The 21,256-nt window shown below is 39.7% G+C and overlaps 2 protein-coding genes across 2 annotated transcripts in view; one reads left to right on the top strand and one right to left on the bottom strand.

The window, feature by feature from the left end:
* The first annotated feature begins 2,683 nt into the window (after positions 1–2,683).
* Positions 2,684–12,041, top strand: LOC138946307 (uncharacterized). Its single transcript, XM_070317848.1, has 6 exons — positions 2,684–2,731; positions 5,162–5,345; positions 6,457–8,361; positions 9,015–9,106; positions 9,541–9,653; positions 10,570–12,041. Exons 3-6 carry the CDS (start codon positions 8,317–8,319, stop codon positions 10,665–10,667), a joined length of 348 nt encoding a protein of 115 aa, XP_070173949.1. The 5' UTR covers positions 2,684–2,731; positions 5,162–5,345; positions 6,457–8,316; the 3' UTR covers positions 10,668–12,041.
* Positions 12,042–12,133: 92 nt separating this feature from the next.
* The window catches only part of LOC138946304 (uncharacterized), a 40,750-nt gene continuing 31,627 nt past the window's right edge, over positions 12,134–21,256 (bottom strand). Inside the window, exons 12-14 of the transcript XR_011449235.1 lie at positions 19,168–19,258; positions 17,922–18,002; positions 12,134–12,300 (exon numbers count right to left, since the gene is read on the bottom strand). The gene's annotated coding sequence lies outside the window, so the exon portion shown is untranslated. The remainder of the gene's footprint in view (positions 12,301–17,921; positions 18,003–19,167; positions 19,259–21,256) is intronic.

Raw genomic sequence — 21,256 nt, 5'->3', positions numbered from 1 at the left:
ATAATGATGACGACCGGAGAGCTGGGCGATGCAAACCGCTCGCTGAATAAACTTCATTTAATTATTTGGCATGGTTTCGGAGCAGTGCCATTGCAGGTGTTTCTAAATTACAGAGAGAGAGAGAGAGAGAGAGAGAGAGAGAGAGAGAGAGAGAGAGAGAGAGAGAGAGAGAGAGAGAGAGAGAGAGAGAGAGAGAGAGAGAAAGAGAGAGGGGCATGCAGGCAGGCAGGCAGCTAGAAAGGCAGAGACAGAGAACAGGTAAGCACAGTAAAAGTCTACAGTCTTGTGCCAGAAACATATCACAAGTGTCTGGGCAAAACTCATAAAACTTCTTCACTTTTAACATTTAGCCAGATATGTAAAGTCTGGCAGAGAGAGAGAGAGAGAGAGAGAGAGAGAGAGAGAGAGAGAGAGAGAGAGAGAGAGAGAGAACTTTTCTCTTCCCCAATAAATTCCACGCATCAAGGTGTGCACATGATTTACCAAAGTTTATCACCCCATGCACTCAAAACACCGCTGCGCGTCAGTACACAAATCAATCACAAACTCGACGGTTAACTGATAACGCACGTCATAAACCTACAGCGGAAAAATAAGGCACCATTTGCTTGCTTCGTCTTTGTGCGAGCTATACCTGTTCAAAACATGCAGACACACACACACACACACACACCATCACGCACACGCACGCACGTTCGCACGAATGCAGACACGCATGCGCGCACGCACAAACATTGAAACCGCAGCAGTTTGCAGACAAACACACACACACACACACGCACACACACACACACACACACGAACGCACGCACGCGCGCACTCACACACCACCTACACACACACACACAAAACACACACACTACCAGGGCGTACTCTGCAGTTGCCAAATGTGCACGTTTTCCACGTGCTGAGTCCGTGTTACAATAACAACTTTTCGCGTTATGACACTCAGTGGCGCAGTGGTTGGGGCATGGCAGTGGTCAAAATCACACAATATAGCTATTCTGATGGACACGTGGGGGAATTCGGGGGCTGTGATTGGATGGTCTCACACATCCCTTTTCCGATCATCAAAGCATAACGCTACGAAAGTTGGCCATGTTTACCGATATCCAAACGATATCGGCAATAACAAAGACGCATGGTTCCGGTTCTGTGACTAGTCGACAGACGATGCCATTTGCTTTGTGTGTGTTTTTGTTGTTGCTTACTGTACATGACATATACATTACGTGTAAAATCCAGTTCTTTAACAGGCAACAAACCTTGCAAATTTCCAGAAGCTGCAATCTGAAGCGACCTATCTCGGATTCTAGCAGACGATCTCTCCAATGTTCAACACAAAATCAGCAAACTCTCCTGTCACATAGAACGTCCATTGTATAGTGCAATGTTGAAATGAAGTTACCGGTCTGAAACATTTCGTCGTTTCTTCTGAGACAATCCTTGTTCTCTTATCATCTACAGATTTACCGCTGTCTTCACCACGCGAATTCCCAACAGAAGTCAGACTTTCGAACATACAATCTACGTAGGCAAGCATGATACGTCATGACGTCATATGATTCCTAACATATTGACGTAATGCTAAGCATCCGGTTATCTCGAGTTTTCTCCGTAATACATGTCCGTGGGTTTTTCAATGTTCGGTTATTTCCGTGGCTTCATGCGGAAAGGGAACCGTCGTCTGCAATCAACGACTTGGACCATTCTGGTACTTGTCGCTGACAAAAACATGATTCTAACACAGAATTTAATGTCAGAATAGCTATATAAACGCTATTGTGTTTTCATCGTAGCAATAGGGTCCGATATTTAGACTCGAACAAGTATAATGCGACTCGTCTTCGACTCGTCAGCATTATACTTGTCTCGTCTAAATATCGGGCCCTATTGCTACGCTGAAAACACAATAGCTGTTAATGTATCGATTGGAGATTGGATTTCCCTTCTTTGAGTCATGTGACGTCAGAGGCCGACAAAACTTTATAATTTGGCTTTTCAGGTTGACCGAAACTTCAAAGGAACTAAAAAAAAAAAAACGTCATGTGTTTGATTGCATGTGTGTGTGCTGTTCAATGTCAAAACAACAACAAAGTGAGTGCATGACGTGTGTTTTGTAGTTCCTTTGAAGTTTCGGTCAACCTGAAACGCCCAAATATGAAGCTTATGTGTTTGATTGCATACATGTGTGGATTGCATGCATATGTGTGTGTGCTCGTTCAATCGTCAAAACAACAACAAAGTCATAAGTACCTGAAAGGAATTCGATCGATACATAAATGTTATTTGCGTGTTTGACCAAAATATGACATTTTACACAGATCTCGACAGTCATTGTTCACCTCGACCGCTAGCGCGGTCTCGGAGAACAATGACTGTCTCGATCTGTGTAAAATGTCATATTTTGGTCAAACACGCAAATAACGTATAATATTTGTTTTAGAGACAAATACCATCTCGGGAGCTTTTAGAAATATTCAGATAATGGTACCCATGAGCATTCATGGCACTGACTCAATTCTTGCACAACAAAGACACGACTAAATGTGCCGATTGTACCCCTGTCAAGACTGCGGCGTGTCGTTTCGCAGCACAGTGGAGGAGGCCTAAAGCGGAACTATCGAACTCGGACTGAAGCAGAAGAAGACAATTCATTGGCAAAGGTGAGCTGTCACGTTTGCAAGATGCCAAGAAGCAGTCGCCTTGTAAAATTGATGGCCGGTTTCAGGTAAGTTTTTTGTTGATTTTCTTCACAAATTTGGCCAATGATAGTACAGATTTATTTCTTGGTAACCGAGGGTCGTATTGGAAGGCTGTGTGTTTGTGTATTGGAAAAAAGGCAGAATAAATCGTGTGTTTTGGTCGAAAAACGAAAGTTTGTGTGAAACATGTTCAGAGCACGTGCGGGGTAAAAATGTGACTTGTAATGACCGATTTGCAGATGTGTGATATCTCTCATAAACGCATAGTTTTCTTTTGCCTGTTACAGTTTACAATTCACTACTAACTTAAGGTAATCTTGAACTTTTGCGTGTTAAATTCATAGCTCAGAATCCAGTGACATTCTTTTACTTATCATAGTTTTTGATACAAGTCCATGTAAGCAAGCCAAAGAACATTTGTCGTGAAATTAATAGACGGATTGAGCTCCAAACTTAAGCATAATTAATTAATTTGGTTGTTCAATCGACAAAAATGCACCAAAAATGGCGTACGTTGTCAACCATGGGACATCATTTACACGAAAGTTGTCTCCCTTATCCGTTCACACGGATAATTCCTTCTTTGACCCATGTAAACGAAATGCATTCGTACAGTACTGTTCAAAGGAGTTCATTCCGTAACTTCAAAGGGATCTAAAATGACTTGTTATGATTACAAGTGCAGGTTCTACAAAAATTGGAGACTTAAATGCCTCTGAATTATGAGCTATGAATTTAACACGCTAAAGTTCAAGATTTTGAGAAAAGGGATTCTTATTGAGGTCTAACGAATGACGTATCACAACGTGCGCGGTCGTCCTTTGCGGTCAAGAAAGCCGTGGGCGCCGCCGCGATCATTGCGCAGACGACACTTCTAGACCGCCAATATGCTCCACATAAATCGGCCGGAAACGAAGCAATTGGGAAACCTGGATACGTGTATCACGGCTACATTTGTCATCCTTTGTCAAAATATGAATTCTTGGCTTCTTCCCAACAGTTGAATATTCTTTTGTTTTTCTGTCAGCATTATGGTTTTTTTCGTATTAGTTTGTCACGACCCGCTTTCTTTTGTATTTTATCTATCACCCCACTGGTTGGTCCGGTGTCAGAATAATGTGACTGGGTGAGACATGAAGCCTGTGCTGCGACTTTTGTCTTGTGTGTGGCGCACGTAATATGTCAAAGCAGCACCGCCCTGGTATGGCCCTTCGTGGTCGGCTGGGCGTTAAGCAAACAAATCACCCCCAACTACACCCCCCCCCCCCCCAAAAAAAAAAAAAAAAAAAAAAAAATTAAGAGAAAAAAAATAGTCCAGCAGTAGAAACTGAATTTTCACGACTAGTAACATTGCTGTTTTTCTTTCAGAAAGGTGACCTGATCTTGGACATTTCTGCAAGACTGGATTATGTGAGCAACAATGACAGCAACGCTTTTTGAATACAACCTATGCCAACTATGCCACACTGGATCCATCATGGAATGACTTATCGCGCCCACATGCCGTGCATACCTGCTATTCAGACTTGGTCGTGTGACAGACGTTTTCTTCCACACGAGATTACGTTGATTGTCTAACGAAGCCGTCATTTTCAGAATCACTAGCCAAAGGCGAGTACACCATTTGTTGGACTTTCAGGGCTGAATTGCACTAGATATGTTTTTCATCACTATCACTATTTTAAACAGACAAATGATACAATTCACTCAACATAAATCATGTAATATTTGTTCGTAGTACAAAATCCTGCATTCATTTCATTTTTATATTAATTGTGTAACTCATGTTATATTCAAGTAAAAAAAATACCGGCACGGTTGGCCTAGTGGTAAGGCGTCCGCCCCGTGATCGGGAGGTCGTGGGTTCGAACCCCGGCCGGGTCATACCTAAGACTTTAAAATTAGCAATCTAGTGGCTGCTCCGCCTGGCGTCTGGCATTATGGAGTTGGTGCTAGGACTGGTTGGTCCGGTGTCAGAATAATGTGACTGGGTGAGACATGAAGCCTGTGCTGCGACTTCTGTCTTGTGTATGTCAAAGCAGCACCGCCCTGATATGGCCCTTCGTGGTCGGCTGGGCGTTAAGCAAACAAACAAACAAATATTCAAAGATGGATGCACTGCTCACACCCATCCAATTGGTAAGAAATGAGTTCCACATTTCTGAAATAAAAAATATTTGCTTACAATATAAATTTAAAAACTTCAATAGTTTTATATTTTTGTTATCAGTATACCTTACATGTATATACATGTATACATGAATGTAAAGTATACTAAAGGATACGTTGCTTCTGATATAGATCATGAAGATCTTTGCCTAACCAAGGAATGAAAATTTCCATTTCCATTTCTTGGTTAGGCAAAGATTTTCATGATCTATGTCCGAAGCAATGTATCCTTTAGTATACTTTACATTCATGTATATATACATTATCTATTTTCATGTTTTGGTTAGGCAAAGATCTTCATGATCTATATCCGAAGCAACGTATTCTGAACAAGGATGAAGAGGAGAAAATCATGGAACTGGCCAAGCTCAAAGTCTCAGGAAAGGTACTACAAACTGAAAGCATGTCAGCGACCACAGAAACCTTCGACTCTACGACATCCGTAACATCAAGGCTCGAATGAGAAAGGAGGTGAGGACACACACTTGTACAACACTGGTGCCTTAGGCCAAGAAAAAAAGGTCTGTTTACGGTAACATAGGCCCAAAAAATAGGGTCGGTAGGTCGGGATTTTTTTTTTCCAAAAAAACATATTTTTACCGTTATTTTGCAAAAAAAACCCCAAGATTTCTTCTTTTTTTTTTCCCAAATGCCAAAAAAAATTCTAGGGTCGCGCGAAAAAAATAGGGTCGGTCGGGTTACCGTAAACAGACTATTTTTTTGGGGGGGCCTTATTTTGCAGCTTGAGAAGTAGGTTATTGGAACGTTCTTCTTCTTCTGCGTTCGTGGGCTGAAACTCCCACGTACACTCGTGTTTTTTGCACGAGTGGAATTTTACGTGTATGACCATTTTTTACCCCGCCATTTAGGCAGCCATACGCCGTTTTCGGAGGATTTGGAACGTTAAAATAGTGAATCAAAACACAAGAAAGGCAAGTTGTTGGAACGTTTGTTATTGACCAAAATACGTTACATTCTGAAAATTGGAACGTTGGCAGTCTCTGTTTTTGGATTTGCTCATCTTGCCTGACTGCAACTCTTGTTTGTTTTGTTCTTCTGTGTGCTTAATACATCATGCCATCTTCATCATTTTATAAGTTTTCCTAACTCATTGTTTGTCTGTGCGCTTAAAAGACCGTTGGGTCGATATATTTGTGACTAACGTATTTTTGTCAATAACAAACGTTCCAACAAATTGGAACGTTGGCAGTCTCTTTACTTTTGGATTTGTTTGAATAGTGACAAAACAAAACAGTATATGGAAAGATGCTGAGTTTTAAACTGGGGTGATTAATCAGCCGCTGGTTACGTCATCAAGCAAGCTTTTAAGTCCAGAGCCCCCACCTGTCTCAGTGCATTTACTATACCTCGAAGAATAAAACAAATAAAAAAAGTGTAGGTTGTTGGAACATTCAGTTATTGACAAAACAAAACGTTACATTTGCTAGTACGTTGACAAAACAGCACGTTACATTTACTTGTACGTCAACGTACTAGTTAATGTAACGTTTTGTTTTGACAACAATTGAATGTTCTAATAATCTACAATTCTTGTGTTTTAAAACTTGTTGTTTTTTTGCAGGAGAAGGGCATGCCAGGATCCAGCAGGGTACTAAATGATTCACAACTAATGCTGATGGCGATAGAAAATGAGGTTGACAACGATCCATTGATGGTAACAACGAATCACGGATTGTTGCTTTCGCCATACTAACAGAGGAAACAAAAGAAATCTTCATCAAGATCTTTCAAATTCTCAAAACTGAAAACCATGAATCGACGGAAAATATAAAGACATTCATGGTCGACACGGATATGGATGAGGTGGCTTGTCTGCAAACTGTGTTTCCACAAACAGAAGCAGAGCTCTGTCTATTCCACATCATGAAAGCTATGAAGGTGAAAATCAACCAACTAACAGGTAGCAAACCTGTGAAAGACAAAATCCGTGATCTGTGCGCAAAATGCTTTTATGCTGAAACAGAGACTGAATAGAACACTCACAGAGATGAACTGATTGAGAGAGACAATTGGGATTCCATTAAGGAGAGGTGGGCTCAGTCGTCAAGGTCAACAAGACAAAAAATGTCCAACAGAACAAACAGGATTGAATCTTACCACAAAAAACTCAAGCAAGAAGTGCCAAAAAATGCCCCCCTAGACGTCATGTTCTAAAACATTCTGTTGATCATAAACACAAAGAAAACCGACATTTTCCATCGCCTCTCCTCAAATACCATGAGGAAAACGACCAGTGAATACCCCCTCCTGCAAAACCTCATCACACCACATGCAAACAATCACGTAATGTACATGATTCAGAAGTCAGTCTCTTCAGTGTGATGTGGGAGATAGTTCTGTAACTGTTCATGACACTGCTGGTCCAATGAACGTGGTCAACGGTACATGACACTGCTGGTCCAATGAACGTGGTCAACGGTACAGGTCAATGCAAATTTGCAGTGTTCAACAAATTGCCCTGTTCACACATTCTAGCTGCAAGACGCCCTTGGTCTGGAAGTCGTCACGTTGGATTTATTTCATGAAGTGTGGCATCTGTCCTATCCCAGCTATATTGCTGGCTCGGGTCTGTCTGCCTCCAGAACAACTGCAATAAACCACATTATGAAAAACTAGTGAAAGTGCACTTGACAAGAGAACAAAATACAAACCAGCAGAATCGCTTTCGGACAGAATAACTGTCAAAATGTCAGAACTCGGATCGGCACAGTTCCACCGGTACCTGTCACGTCTACAAGATTTTGAAATAGCAATCTCGACATTCAGGGACACGGACCTTGCCGATGATGGTGATATACTGACACAAGACAACACTGAAACTGACAGAGACATAAGCACTGACATACAGACTGCTTCCCATCTAGATGACAATAACACAGAGACAAAGGACACCGAGACTGACAAAGACACAAACACTGACATACAGACTGCTTCCCATCTAGATGACAATAACACAGAGACAAAGGACACCGAGACTGACAAAGACACAAACACTGACATACAGACTGCTTCCCATCTAGATGACAATAACACAGAGACAAAGGACACCGAGACTGACAAAGACACAAACACTGACATACAGACTGCTTCCCATCTAGATGACAATAACACAGAGACAAAGGACACCGAGACTGACAAAGACACAAACACTGACATACAGACTGTTTCCCATCTGGATGGCAATGAGACAGAGACAAAGGACACTGAGACTGACAGACACAAACACTCACTGACACTGGGAGAGAGACAAACACTGACAGACTTTTCGTTAGTCTGTTGTTAATTTGTCTGTCTGCCTAGCTGTTTTTTTCTGTTTCTATTTTCGTTGTCTGCCTGTTTGTCTGTCGGTTTGATTGCTTGTGTCTTCGTCTGTCTAAGTCTGTCTATGTCTGGCTGGCTGGCTGGCTGAAGGACAGTCTGAATGGTGTTGGTGACTGGCGCTTTGGTGTCATTTCATTTCACTTTGGTAAGTAAAGCGTGGAGATAAGAGATAGAAAGAGAGAGACAGCGAGAGAGAGAGCTCGTTCACACGAGCGTGTTTGTCGGAGCTTCAAATAATTCTCGTGAATTATCGGTATTTGAACAGGCTCTGTTTGTTTGTTCGTTTGTGTGTTTGTTTGTTCGTGTGTTAGTTTGTGTTAATGACTAATGCAAGACTTGGATGCAGCGATATTTCGTCTGTTTGTGATTGTGTTCATCGCATTGTCAGATGAAGCAAAATACTCGTAATTCTCCTGTGCATTTGTAACTTATTTCTTGGAGTTCGTGTCTGTGACTGTTTACAGCCGATCGACTTGTCTGTATTTGTAAGAAATGTTTACGTCATCCTTTCAACAGATCTGATCCAAGTTCGTGTATGTTATTCCAATAATTGCAGTCTGGCATGTTTCATGTTTGTTGCATGTTTGTGGCAGTATCTGCATTAATTTGTATGTCTTATATAGATACATGTATGTGTTGTTGGATATCATATTTTCTGTGTGATTTCCTTCAGTATCGATCTTTCCCCCCTGAGGACTAACGGTGTTTCTGCCTGTAGCTGCAAGTGTGTCTCACACTGTTGAAGTGGAAGGCTGGTTTACCCTGATGTTGGCTGTGTTCTTCCTTTAACCTTTACAGGGAGATGCACTGGAAGGCCGCAGGCTGCAGCTGTCAGAACTGGTGGATCTTGTTGAATGTTGGTTCTGGTTGATTGACTGCCTGCACGTGAGGTAAGCATATTGTCAGCGGTGGGAATGTTAGCGCGTACTACTGCTGTTTGATGTGCATGTCCCTTTGTCTGTTTGTGAGTGTCCTTGTGACTGGCTAGCTCTGTGGCTTGAACGGTGATGGATTTAATGACCGCTAATGATCTTTTGTTCATCCCAGTTCCTTTGTGATTGTAGTCAGTGATGGGGTGTGTGTGTGTGTGTGTGTGTGTTCTTGTTGTCGCTTTTTTTGTGTGACTTGTTTGTTCTTTTGTGCTTGGGAGTTTGTTTCTTTCTTTGAATTTTCGTCTTCTTTCTCTTGTTAATTGTCTGTCTTTTGCCTATTTCCGTCTTGATGACAGCAGCATAATGCTGCATAATTATGACAGTGTTTGCCTTGACTGTCTGATGAAGCTTGACTGTCTGATGAAGCTTGACTGAAATTGTTGCCTGTCTAGGATTGTCCAGGCGTCTGCGTGGTTCTGTTTGAGAAGTCTGCTAGCTTTGACGTCGATGACTCCCGTCAGCATTGGTTCGCTTTCACTGTGCCTTGCACAAAACATGTGTAAAGGTAAGCTTGAAACAAAGAATATCATATGATACTCCCCTCACCTTCATTTTCTTTCTCTCTCTCTGTCTGTCTCTCTCTCGCTCGTTGTTGTTATATTGAGTTATTTCTAATATGCTGACTGTTAGCAAATGATAACAGGCATGTCGAGAAAAAAGATATCAAGCATGAGCCTTTTAGGCGAATGCTGTCTCGTGTGTCACTATTGTTATGATGTGTGCCATTACTGCTATTATTTTGTATTTTATTACTGTTGCCGTCTCGTGTCACTATTGTTATGCTGTGTACCATTACCCCCCGCGGGTTAGGGGGAAGAATTTACCCGATGCTCCCCATCATGTCGTAAGAGGCGACTAACGATTCTGTTTCTCCTTTTACCCTTGTTAAGTGTTTCTTGTATAGAATATAGTCAATGTTTGTAAAGATTTTAGTCAATGTTTGTAAAGATTTTAGTCAAGCAGTATGTAAGAAATGTTAAGTCCTTTGTACTGGAAACTTGCATTCTCCCAGTAAGATCATATATTGTACTACGTTGCAAGCCCCTGGAGCAATGTTTTGATTAGTGCTTTTGTGAACAAGAAACAATTAACAAGTGGCTCTATCCCATCCCCCCCCCCCTTTCCCCGTCGCGATATAACCTTGAACGGTTGAAAACGACGTTAAACACCAAATAAAGAAGCTGTGTGCCATTACTGTTGCTTTCTTGTGGATTGTTTCCATGTCGTTTTGTATACATTCTGTCATGCACTTGATCTAAGAATGTGTGGTTGTACATCCAGTATTGCTGCAGCAATGAAGGTAAGTAGTCGGCCATTAAAGTGATGGACACTGACATCTCTTAAATACTAGTCCCTTTTATTTCTGGATTTATTTGAAGAAGAAAGTAGCAGTTTCTATACATACATTTAATCTTTTTCAGCTCCAGCGTTACATCAGCATAAAGTCAGCCAAACCTTCTGGACGGTGTCTGTTGGTCCATACATCTGCTCCATCCAGTCTGACATAACATTGTTTTGAAGAAAACTTGTGCCGCTTTGTATGGTTTCAAGCAAGCATAGCTTCTTGGGCATCTTGTTCATCCTTCCTCCATCGTACAACTGATGCTGTGGCAAGCAGATATCACATCACTGCTTTGTCCACAGAGAGAGAGACGAGAGAGAATTGGTTGGTGGCACGTCTGTGAGGCCTTCCCAGACACCTTATTATAGCATGGGATGCCCGTACTTTTGGGTTATCGATAGACCCTGTGTTTTTTTATGCATTACATTGTTTACGTGATGTGTGGAATAGTATGTGAATGTGTTTGAAATGATTTGTATGTCACAAGCAAATACTTTGTAAAAGCCAAAGAAAGCTTCACGTTTGAAGTAAAAATGGCGCTGACACATGGGACATTTGATGGATGTAAAAGCAATTGTGACAGGGCTTGACAATTAATTAAAGCTGCAGAATAAATGCAATTTGGAAAGACAGCACAAGAGAACATTTTATTTTCACACAATTTCAAGAGAAACGTTATGGGAAATTAGGTTCATAGTTCGTAACCTTTATTGGTGGTAGCGGCATTATTATCATAAGTGACAGTAACATCGTCATCAGCGCCAGAGCCATCTGTACCATAAGTGACAGTAGGGTCAACGTCATTCGTGGTAGTTAGATTATCGTCATTAGTGGTAAAAGAATCCTCGTCAATTGTGGCAGTTGCATCATTGTCATAACCGACAGTATTATCTTTATTATTGGCAGTATGATCATCGTCATAAGCAGCAGTAGATTCATTGTCATCGTAGTTGGTGGGAGTGGCCTCATCGTCATTGGCATAACCATCACCAATAGCAATGATGGCAGTTACGACATTAGTGACAGTAGCAGCATCAAGAGAATAGGTTAATGAATTTATGACAAGGTAGATCCTTGTTTGTGTGAAAATTATACTTGCAAAGCTTATGTGATGTATTTGATTTAGCAAATACCTCTTGCGACATTAACCCAAAATATTTAAGTGTTTTTTCTAATCCATTCAGAAACAAGAACACATTTTGTGTAGTTTTAACTCTGAGAACCAACCTTATTATTTAGTGACAGCACAACTAAATCTTATTACTGAAACAATTGATTTTAAAGACATGTATGTTAGAACATTTAGTCATAATGTAAGCTCATTTTGGAATTGATTCCTCTGCAGTATGGTATTTGAAGTTTTAGATTATTTGTAAGATTTCAAATCGTACAGGATGGATTGATTTTCTGGACTTGTAAAAATCGTGGAAAGACTCCAAGAATCTTGACCCTGGGGCACGTTTTGATATTCTGCAGGTTTGGAGATAGGTTCTGGGGGCCTCTTTTCTGATTTGCGCTGAATATTGCAGGAAGGTTCTTCCATTCAATAAATTTATCAATTATTCGCTCTTGTTTGTACTGTATGATTGTGAATTTTTCTGGTTTTTATCTCACATTCAAACGATTCATTCAGACAAATATCATTTGTTCCCCTGTTTATTCATATAAAATCACGGGAATTTCCACTAATAAATTCCATTGCAAAACCACACGAAAAAAGACTAAGTCCTATTCAACAGTTATGTGTCATCTCGTTTCTTAAATTCCAGTAAAAGACGTTGATCAGGTGTCAGGAACTCTGCTCTATTTCCTGAAAAAAACACAAAAATTAATTATTACTCAAATATACTTGGTAAAATATGCACGATATTCTATTGCCTGTACGGTGACATTTCTTCATAAATTGCACTTTTCTCATTTATGAAGAGATAAGACAACGTACAGCGCTCCCCAGCATGTCGTAAGAGGCGACTAACGGATTCTGTTTCTCCTTTTACCCTTGTTAAGTGTTTCTTGTATAGAATATAGTCAATTTTTGTAAAGATTGTAGTCAAGCAGTATGTAGGAAATGTTAAGTCCTTTGTACTGGAAACTTGCATTCTCCCAGTAAGGTCATATATTGTACTACGTTGCAAGCCCATGGAACAAGTGGCTATCCCCCTTTCCCCGTCGCGATATAACCTTGAACGGTTGAAAACGACGTTAAACACTAAAGAAAGAAACAACGTACAGCCTGTTAACTGAACACGATCTAAAAAAAAAAAATTAAACGTTTCATAAATAACCTTTTGCATGTTATTCCAATCACTCGGTGATAACATTGCGTTACAAAGTATATTTTCTTTCTTGAAAAAAAAAGAGCCCGATATCCACAAGTACATTTAAAGTCAATAGCATTTTCTCACACAGAAGATAATTAGCATTGTCATCATTTTCACGAGTTTTCATTCACAAGCACCCGGGGAATAAATCCCCGGTTACCATAGTTGCAGGAAGCCCTATTACATGGATAATAAAAAGCAAACCCAATGGAAACGCTCGAGGATTCTTCGGCTCTTTTCATTGGCGTTTCCCCAAACCTAAACAGACGACACGACACTGCTTTGCAAAGTTCCCAAAACCAACTGGCAAACTGGCAAAAGTAAACAAAAATCCAAAACTACTTCAATAAATTCATCACAAACAAATGAAACCTACCGATATGTTATGTCTTCTTACAAAGTCATGGAGTGCGTGTATCTTTGTGTGAGAAACACGAACGTCAAGTTCAAGTCAAACCAATTGACCCCTGACACACACATTTTGACCCGTGCACAAGACGTTGTATCGATAAACGAAGCATAAATAAGAAATGATAATAGCAACAATATATGCAAACATCTCACAAAGCCGAGCAAGCAGATTGACAGGTCTAATGAAAAACAAAGAGGTACTGAGTCGGAAACAAGATCGCGATTCTTTCCTTCGCTGCACGACGCAAATCTTCTGTGACCTTTGACCCAACGTAGCTTCCACATTCGATTACTAAGCTTAATACTCACAACTGAAAGCCGAGGGAGTGGAATACCGAGATGAACAAACAGAACTGTGCATCCTCAAACCTGACATTCATCCCAACATTTTATGAACTCAAAAATACAGAAAGTTGCTTTCACACGCCAGCTTTGATTGCCAGTGGTTATCCGCACGGAACCCGTGTTTCAAAGCATGGCTCCCTGTGTTGATTGTTATCCTATTTTCTCACAACCAAAATGATGACAAAAACGATGTTTGGTGGTTTGTTGTCAGACCAGCTTTTTTTGTCGGTCCTCGGGGGGCATATCGACTTTTGTTTCATATGTATTGACCGCGGCCTTCGGCCTTGGTCAATAAATATGAAACAAAAGACGACATGCTCCCCCTCGGACGACAAAAAAGCTGGTCTGTCAACAACCCATCAAACATATTATAGTGTTCATTTATTCTTTCTTAGCTACTGTTTTATGAGCTTATGTGGAAAACAGGAAAAGCAATACTCACCCTCGTCATCTATAAATTGTAATATAATAAATCAGAATCAAGTCTGCTGCTTTTACTCTTTGAACAGTCAATGTATTATCGTTTAACCCAAACTTGACCACTCTAAGATCTGGTCATAAACAACGTCCGACTTACTGTTGTTTTTTAAAGACACTAGCTGTAATAAACACAATATAAAACTTCACACACAAAAAAGATGAATATTTCTCATTACATTCTTTTTCAATTATGCTTTAAAGAAATTGTTTGCCAGCTTGTTTGAAAACTACATACTACAAGACACTGTCTACTTCAAGCATTATTGAATCAATTAGCTAATAAAAAGATGTTCATCCTGTAAAATAGATTTTAAACCCTTGCTGTTTAGGAAGGAAGAAAGATTTATGCCGTTACGAAAAATGTAGGGTCATGATGTCTTGCTCACGAACAGTAACTTATCACCAAGCGAGTAGCCCCATTATGGTCAATGCCTTCTTTCACTTTGTTACATTAGCTCTAGAATTAAACTAGTTTCAAGTGAAAACACACCAACCTTAATGTTCTGGCCAGAGAATGTTACTTTACAAATAATTGTTAAAACATCTTATACACATAACTCACATTGTATTTTGTCAATTATATTAACAGCTATTGTGTTTTCAGCGTAGCAATAGGGTCCGATATTTAGACGAGACAAGTATAATGCAGACGATTATATTGCTGTTCTGACCTTCATTTGTTGTTTTTGCGTCGATGCGTTGATAGAAGACGCCGTTTCTTATGCGCATTAGTTTTGCGCAGGCGCCACACTGACTTTGGAAAAAAAACTCGATTTGACAACACAGCTGTTAAACAGCTTTTTATTAGTTCATTCGAATACAACAAAAAGAAGTTTGAGTTTTTTTAATTTTGAACAAGACTACTTATGAAGAAGACCAAAACATAACATAAACGGAAAACTAGAAACAACTGAAGAACTAGGATGCAACAAGGGGAGGAGAAGAGAACAGCTAATCCGTACAACGCGAGCAGACGGCAGCGAATTTTTCAGTTTGGGTGAATGGCATTAATACTTGTCTCGTCATAAAGCGAATTTTTCAACCTCAGTTATAAACGACTACATGAATGTTAGTGCCATGGGTTGTACATCAATACTTCAGAGGGGAAGTGGGGTATTTAGTGTGGAGTTACGAGATAAGAAAAGCCGAATGCGAAAGTTTGTGTCAGTCGGCAACTGACCACAGGCGGAAGGTATCGTCCACTGGACTACTACTATCACAGAGAGACTACAAGGTACGTCACTCACCTTCGAGTCTTCTGTGTTCTTGGAGTCGCTTCCTGGGGAAAAATAGAGTTCAAGACGGTTTGCCTCTTCCTACATTCTGTGTAAGGTCAAATAAATACAGTTGAATGATTGTTTGAACTATATGCACCTTTAGTTTTCAGCTTCCGTTCGCTGCGGGTTGTTTTTAACCATCATTTGGACGAATCTTCGTTTGCGAGCCGCTAATATCCACTTGGCGGCTAATTATGCATCCGCACCGAATATGCATACCAGCGCTCATTGGTTAATAACAGGATATTCGATGATTATTTTCATTGGTCGACTGAAACGTTTTCCTCATTTTGAATGAAGTGGCAAACGGTTCTTCACTAATACCGAAAGTGAAAACTCCCGTGGGTAGCTTCCCTTTGCTGCAAAATATTTACATATGTTTTAGACCAATGAGCGCTGGTATGCATATTCGGTGCGGATGCATAATTAGCCGAAGATTCGTCCAAATGATGGTTAAAAACAACCTGCAGCGAACGGAAGCTGAAAACTAAATGTGCATATAGTTCAAACAATCATTCAACTGTATTTATTTGACCTTACACAGAATGTAGGAAGAGGCGAACCGTCTTGAACAATATTTTTCCCCAGGAAGCGACTCCAAGAACACAGAAGACTCGAAGGTGAGTGACGTACCTTGTAGTCTTTCTGTGATAGTAGTAGTCCAGTGGACGATACCTTCCGCCTGTGAACTGACACAGGCACACAAAAACGGCTGTTCCGTTTTACTCCCCTGGGCCCGTATGCTTATGGGGGAAGTTCGCGACAACTCCCGAAGTTTTGAGTGACATCGGAAGTACTTGCCTCACTTTCGTATGCATGGGCCGGAAAAAGGGTTTACTTCGAAGCAAAGCGAGGAAGTAACTCAGGGTAGTTTGCGACTACTTCTAAAGTTTTGAGCGACATCGGAAGTACATCCTCACTTTCGCATGCATGGGACGAAAAAAGAGTTTACTTTGGAAGCTAACGAGGAAGTAAATGAGGGTAAATGTACTTCAGCCAGACCCAGTAGTAAACACGCTACTTCCAGTTCTCAACTGGCCCATATTAGGAGCCTTGGTGCCTCATATATCCAAGTGAAATGGCCATCATTGTAAAAAGACCACTATACTTCAAAATAACACGATAGATGTACAACTAAGTGTACGAGTCAGCTTCATTTGTTCCGGTTCGATGGGAACATTATTTAAAGCACCAAAAGAACTAAAGAAACGTATCCAAAAGAAAAAGTTAAATTATCAAATTTCACGTAAAGAAGACCGTTTTATATATTTGTTGAAAGCTTGATGGCTACTTGTACTTTCATTTTTATTTTTTAGTAAGCTTCTTTATGCATGACTGAAAACAGTCTTTATTCTTTTCCTCCATTTGTGGAAGGTGGTCCTTATTAGGGGACACTTAGGCCACACAAAAAAATAGTCTGTTTACGGTAACCCGACCGACCCTAATTTTTTCGCGCGACCCTAGACTTTTTTTTGGCATTTGGGGGGGGAAAAAAAATTAAAAAATTTGGGGTTTTTTGCAAAATAACGTAAAAATATGGTTTTTTGGAGGGGAAAAAAAATCCCGACCTACCGACCCTATTTTTTTGGCCTATGTTACCGTAAACAGACCTCTTTTTTTTTGGCCTTACATACGTAGAGATGTTGCTATTATTTTTTGTTTACGTCAGAAAGTCGGGACCGAAACTGCTAAAATTTACCAATTACAGCCTTAGTTGTCTCAGCAAATTGTGAGTGTTAACAGCTGTGTCTGTGGACAGACACTAACCCATTTTTGAATGAACGCTGCAAGAAGTGTAAAAGCCTAACGCGCGAAGGCTATTTTTGGTTTGTGCGTCCACAACTGTTTGAAATTGTGCACGTTATCAAGAGAGGGTAAACGTGTCAAATGAAATTGTTTGGGGCGCTCTAGCACCGTCTGTTTGTCAGAACCGGAGGTGGTCTATATTAGGGTCTTTTTCCCTAGTACTAGAATCAAAATTCACGGTGAGGGTCTATTGTTTTGGGAGATATGAAACAGATCATCATCACCCTCCCAATTTATGAGTTCTTGCAGAAGTATCAAGGATTATGGAGCGAATTGTCACCACCCAAAAATGGGGCGAAAGGGATTCATACCAAACAGACTAACAGACAAAAAAAACCACGGTAATGTTGAACGTTAGCGTTGTAAATTCATAGCTCACAATACAGTGGCATTATTCACTTATTTATGATACAAGTTAGTTTTATCAACCCAAAAAATATTCATCGTGAAATTGATTGAGCTCCACATTTAAGCATAATTAATAAATCTGGTCATTGCATCGACGAAAATGACAAGAAATTTATGCAAACGCATTATTGACAGTTGTCTCCCTTCCTTCCAAAATATGGCTGTGCAGATATTTTCTTTCTAAAACTAATGTAAATGAAAGGCATCTGTACAGTCCATTCCGTAGTTTCAAAGGTATTTAAAATGACTTCTTATGCTTTACAAGAGCAGGTTCTGCAAAATTTGAGGCTTAAGTTGCAGTGAATTGTGAGATATGAATTTACAAAGTTAAAGTTCAACATTACAAACATTAAAAGAAAGAAAAAAATTGGGTGAGTCCTCACCGTATGTCTGGATGATGAAGCGGACGCCACAAGAGGTCAGCAGGAAATATCGTCACAACAGCCGTCATCGCTGGAGCCATCCTGAAAACCAATCCAATGAAAAACAAAGCAAAACCATTAAGTATTTACGACATCAGGATCGGTACATTACAGGAACCTTTTTAGGTTATCGTCGCAACGGACATGAATGCAGACACCAGTCAGAATAATACACTTCTAAAGCGCTTCAAATTAAAACAGAAACATACTTCTTGAAGGTCGGCTACATACACTGATCAAGTTTTCCTTGAATTTGTTTTTGCTGAAACTGTGCAAGTTTTCTACTTCTCTCAAGCATGCAGGGGGAGCGAAAGTAAAGGATTCGTCTGCAGAGATGTTCTTAGATTTTTCCAAGAACGAATACATAAGGCAAAAAAAAAATAGGTCTGTTTACGGTAACCCGACCGACCCTATTTTTTTCGAGCGACCCTAGACTTGTTTTTGGCATTTGGGGGAAAAAAAAAAATAACGTAAAAATATGGTTTTTGGAAAAAAAAAAAAAAAAAAAAATCCCGACCTACCGACCCTATTTTTTTGGCCTATGTTACCGTAAACAGACCTATTTTTTTTGGGGCCTAAGGACATTTAAGAGACCCCTTGCAGTGTTGCGGATGAGATTCCGAAACAGGTCATACAAAAGGCTGATTTTCTTAAAACTATGTTCACGTTTATGTGCGTCATAACGAGGTTTATTCGGGGAACGTGGCGGGAATCACAAAAGAGCTCAAATAAGATTTTACAACTTTAACATTTAGAATAACGACATGAGGAATTACCGGATTCAGCTTGACGGGCTTATACTTATGCTCAAAAGTTTTATATAGCAACCAGTCCAAATGCTTACAAAATTACGAGCGGTTTTCGACCTAGCTTTCTATCCCTTCGCCTGTTAAATGCACGTGTGTGTCGTAGTATCCAAAATAAACTCACTCCGGTAAAGTTTAAGCTCATTGTCCAAAATGAACTCTCTTCGTCAAAAAGATATCATATAGCTTTACATTCTTTGAAAATGAAATCAGGTCACATAATTTGACGAATTTCTAACCAAAGACTCTCGAGTGTTATATAACGAATTCATAATTTGCATCAAACTGTGATGAAACACCAAAACTGCACTTTACCCCACAAGGTTATTTCCACCTTTATAATCAGTCCGTCAATCTGAGTTACAAGGGAAAAAAGCAACAAAGAAACAAAATCGACTTACCTTTATCTTCACCCGAAGAATTCACATGGTATATTTCCCAGGTTCTGCTTCTCGACTTTCATCACACGTCTTGACACAAAGCCGGTCAGGACTGAAATGAAGTATGTCACATGTCTCTGGTGCACTTCCGGACTATACCATTGAGCCCTATAGGGGAGAAAGCTAGGCTAACGTGTTATTTTGCTTGTTTCCCTGGAGAAGATTCAACGGGGAAAATAACCTGATGCCCCTTTTGGTTGGGATGATCCATTTAAATGCGTTTTAAATAACTATTGTCAACGTGTCCTGAAAAACATGCGCTGCACGCTTTGTTTGAATGTTTGCACGAGACAGAATTCATGCATGATGTGATTGCTTTTGTGTGTGCGTGTGTCACTGAGCTGTTTGTTTGTTTGCTTGTAATTGGTATGATTGTTTGTGTGCTTGTTTGTTTAGTTTATATATGTTTTTCTAACGTACTGTTTTCTGTCCTTGCCTTTGTCCCCTCTATTCCTTTTACGTGTTTTTCAAGTTTTTATTTTTAAAACCATGTTTTCCTCCTTAATTTTTTAGACTACGTATATTGTTTGTTTGCTGATATCTTTCTCTCTTTTTACATTTCGTCAAGTTTTGACTAAATGTTTTGTGTGTGTGTGTGTGTGTGTGTGTGTGTGTGTGTGTGTGTGTGTGTGTGTGTGTGTGTGTGTGTGTGTGTGTCTGTGTGTCTGTGCGTGTGTGTGTGTAGAGCGATTCAGACCAAACTACTGGATCGATCTTTATGAAATTTGACATGAGTGTTCCTGGGAATGATATCCCCGGACATTTTTTTCTTTTTTTCGATAAATACCTTTGATGACGTCATATCCGGCTTTTTGTAAAAGTTGAAGCACTGTCACACCCTCATTTTGCAATCAAATTGATTGAAATTTTGGCCAAGCAATCTTTGACGAAGGCCGGACTTCGGTATTGCATTTCAGCTTGGTGGCTTAAAAATTAATTAATGACTTTGGTCATTAAAAATCTGAAAATTGTAAAAAACATAATTTGTTTCTAAAACGATCCAAATTTACGTTCATCTTATTCTTCGTCATTTTCTGATTCCAAAAACATATAAATATGTTTTATTCGGATTGAAAACAAGCTCTGAAAATTAAAAATATAAAAATTATTATCAAAATAAAATTTCCAAAATCGATTTAAAAGCAATTTCATCTTATTCCTTGTCGGTTCCTGATTCCAAAAACATATAGAAGTGATATGTTTGGATTAAAAACACGCTCAGAAAGTTAAAAAGAATAGAGATAAAGAAAAGCGTGCTATCCTTCCCAGCGCAACTACTATCCCGCTCTTCTTGTCAATTTCACTGCCTTTGCATCGAACGGTGGACTGACGATGCTTCATGTATACGCTCTTGCTGTAAAAATGCAGTGAGTTCAGTTTCTTTCTGTTTGTTCGACAGCTTGACTAAATGTAATTTCGCCTTACGCGACTTGTTTCTCTTTCATTCTTTCTTTCTCTCTTGCATTTTGTTTTGCCCATAATTTTGTTTGTTTGCTCGCTTGCCTGCCCGTTTTTTGGGTGTTTTTACATTAAGTCAAATTTTGACTAAATGTTTTAACGTAGAGGGGGGAATCGAGACGAGGGTGTGGTGTATACATGTGTTTGTGTGTAGAGCGATTCAGAGAAAACTACTGGACCGATCCTCATGAAACTTGACATGAGAGATCCTGAGTATGGTATCTCCAGACTTTTTATTCTCATTTTTTTGATAAATGTCTTCGATGACGTCATATCCGGCTTTTCGTGAAAGTTGAGGCGGCACTGTCACGCTCTCATTTTTCAACCAAATTGGTTGAAATTTTGGTCAAGTAATCTTCGACGAAGCCCGGACTTTGGTATTGCATTTCAGCTTGAAGGCTTAAAAATTAATTAATGAGTTTGCTCATTAAAGTTGTCATTAAAATCGATTTTTCGCAAACAGATTTAAAATTGATTGCATCGTATTCTTCATCACATTCTGAATCTAAAAATATATACATATGTCATGTTTACTCTTAAAATGTGATCACAATTAACGAAAATAGATTCATTAATCTTACGATTAAAATTT

This window comes from Littorina saxatilis, linkage group LG13 (genome assembly GCF_037325665.1).
Source record: "Littorina saxatilis isolate snail1 linkage group LG13, US_GU_Lsax_2.0, whole genome shotgun sequence".
Classification (NCBI taxonomy): domain Eukaryota; kingdom Metazoa; phylum Mollusca; class Gastropoda; order Littorinimorpha; family Littorinidae; genus Littorina; species Littorina saxatilis.
The sequence above is the reverse complement of the archived record's forward strand: the minus strand, read 5'-3'. Positions and strand labels throughout refer to the sequence as shown.

Coding starts and splice junctions, on each gene's coding strand:
- LOC138946307 (XM_070317848.1), top strand. CDS start 8,317: ATGGTGTTGGTGACTGGCGCTTTGGTGTCATTTCATTTCACTTTG. Junction 8,362..9,014: donor TGTCATTTCATTTCACTTTG/GTAAGTAAAGCG, acceptor TAACCTTTACAG/GGAGATGCACTGGAAGGCCG. Junction 9,107..9,540: donor ATTGACTGCCTGCACGTGAG/GTAAGCATATTG, acceptor TTGCCTGTCTAG/GATTGTCCAGGCGTCTGCGT.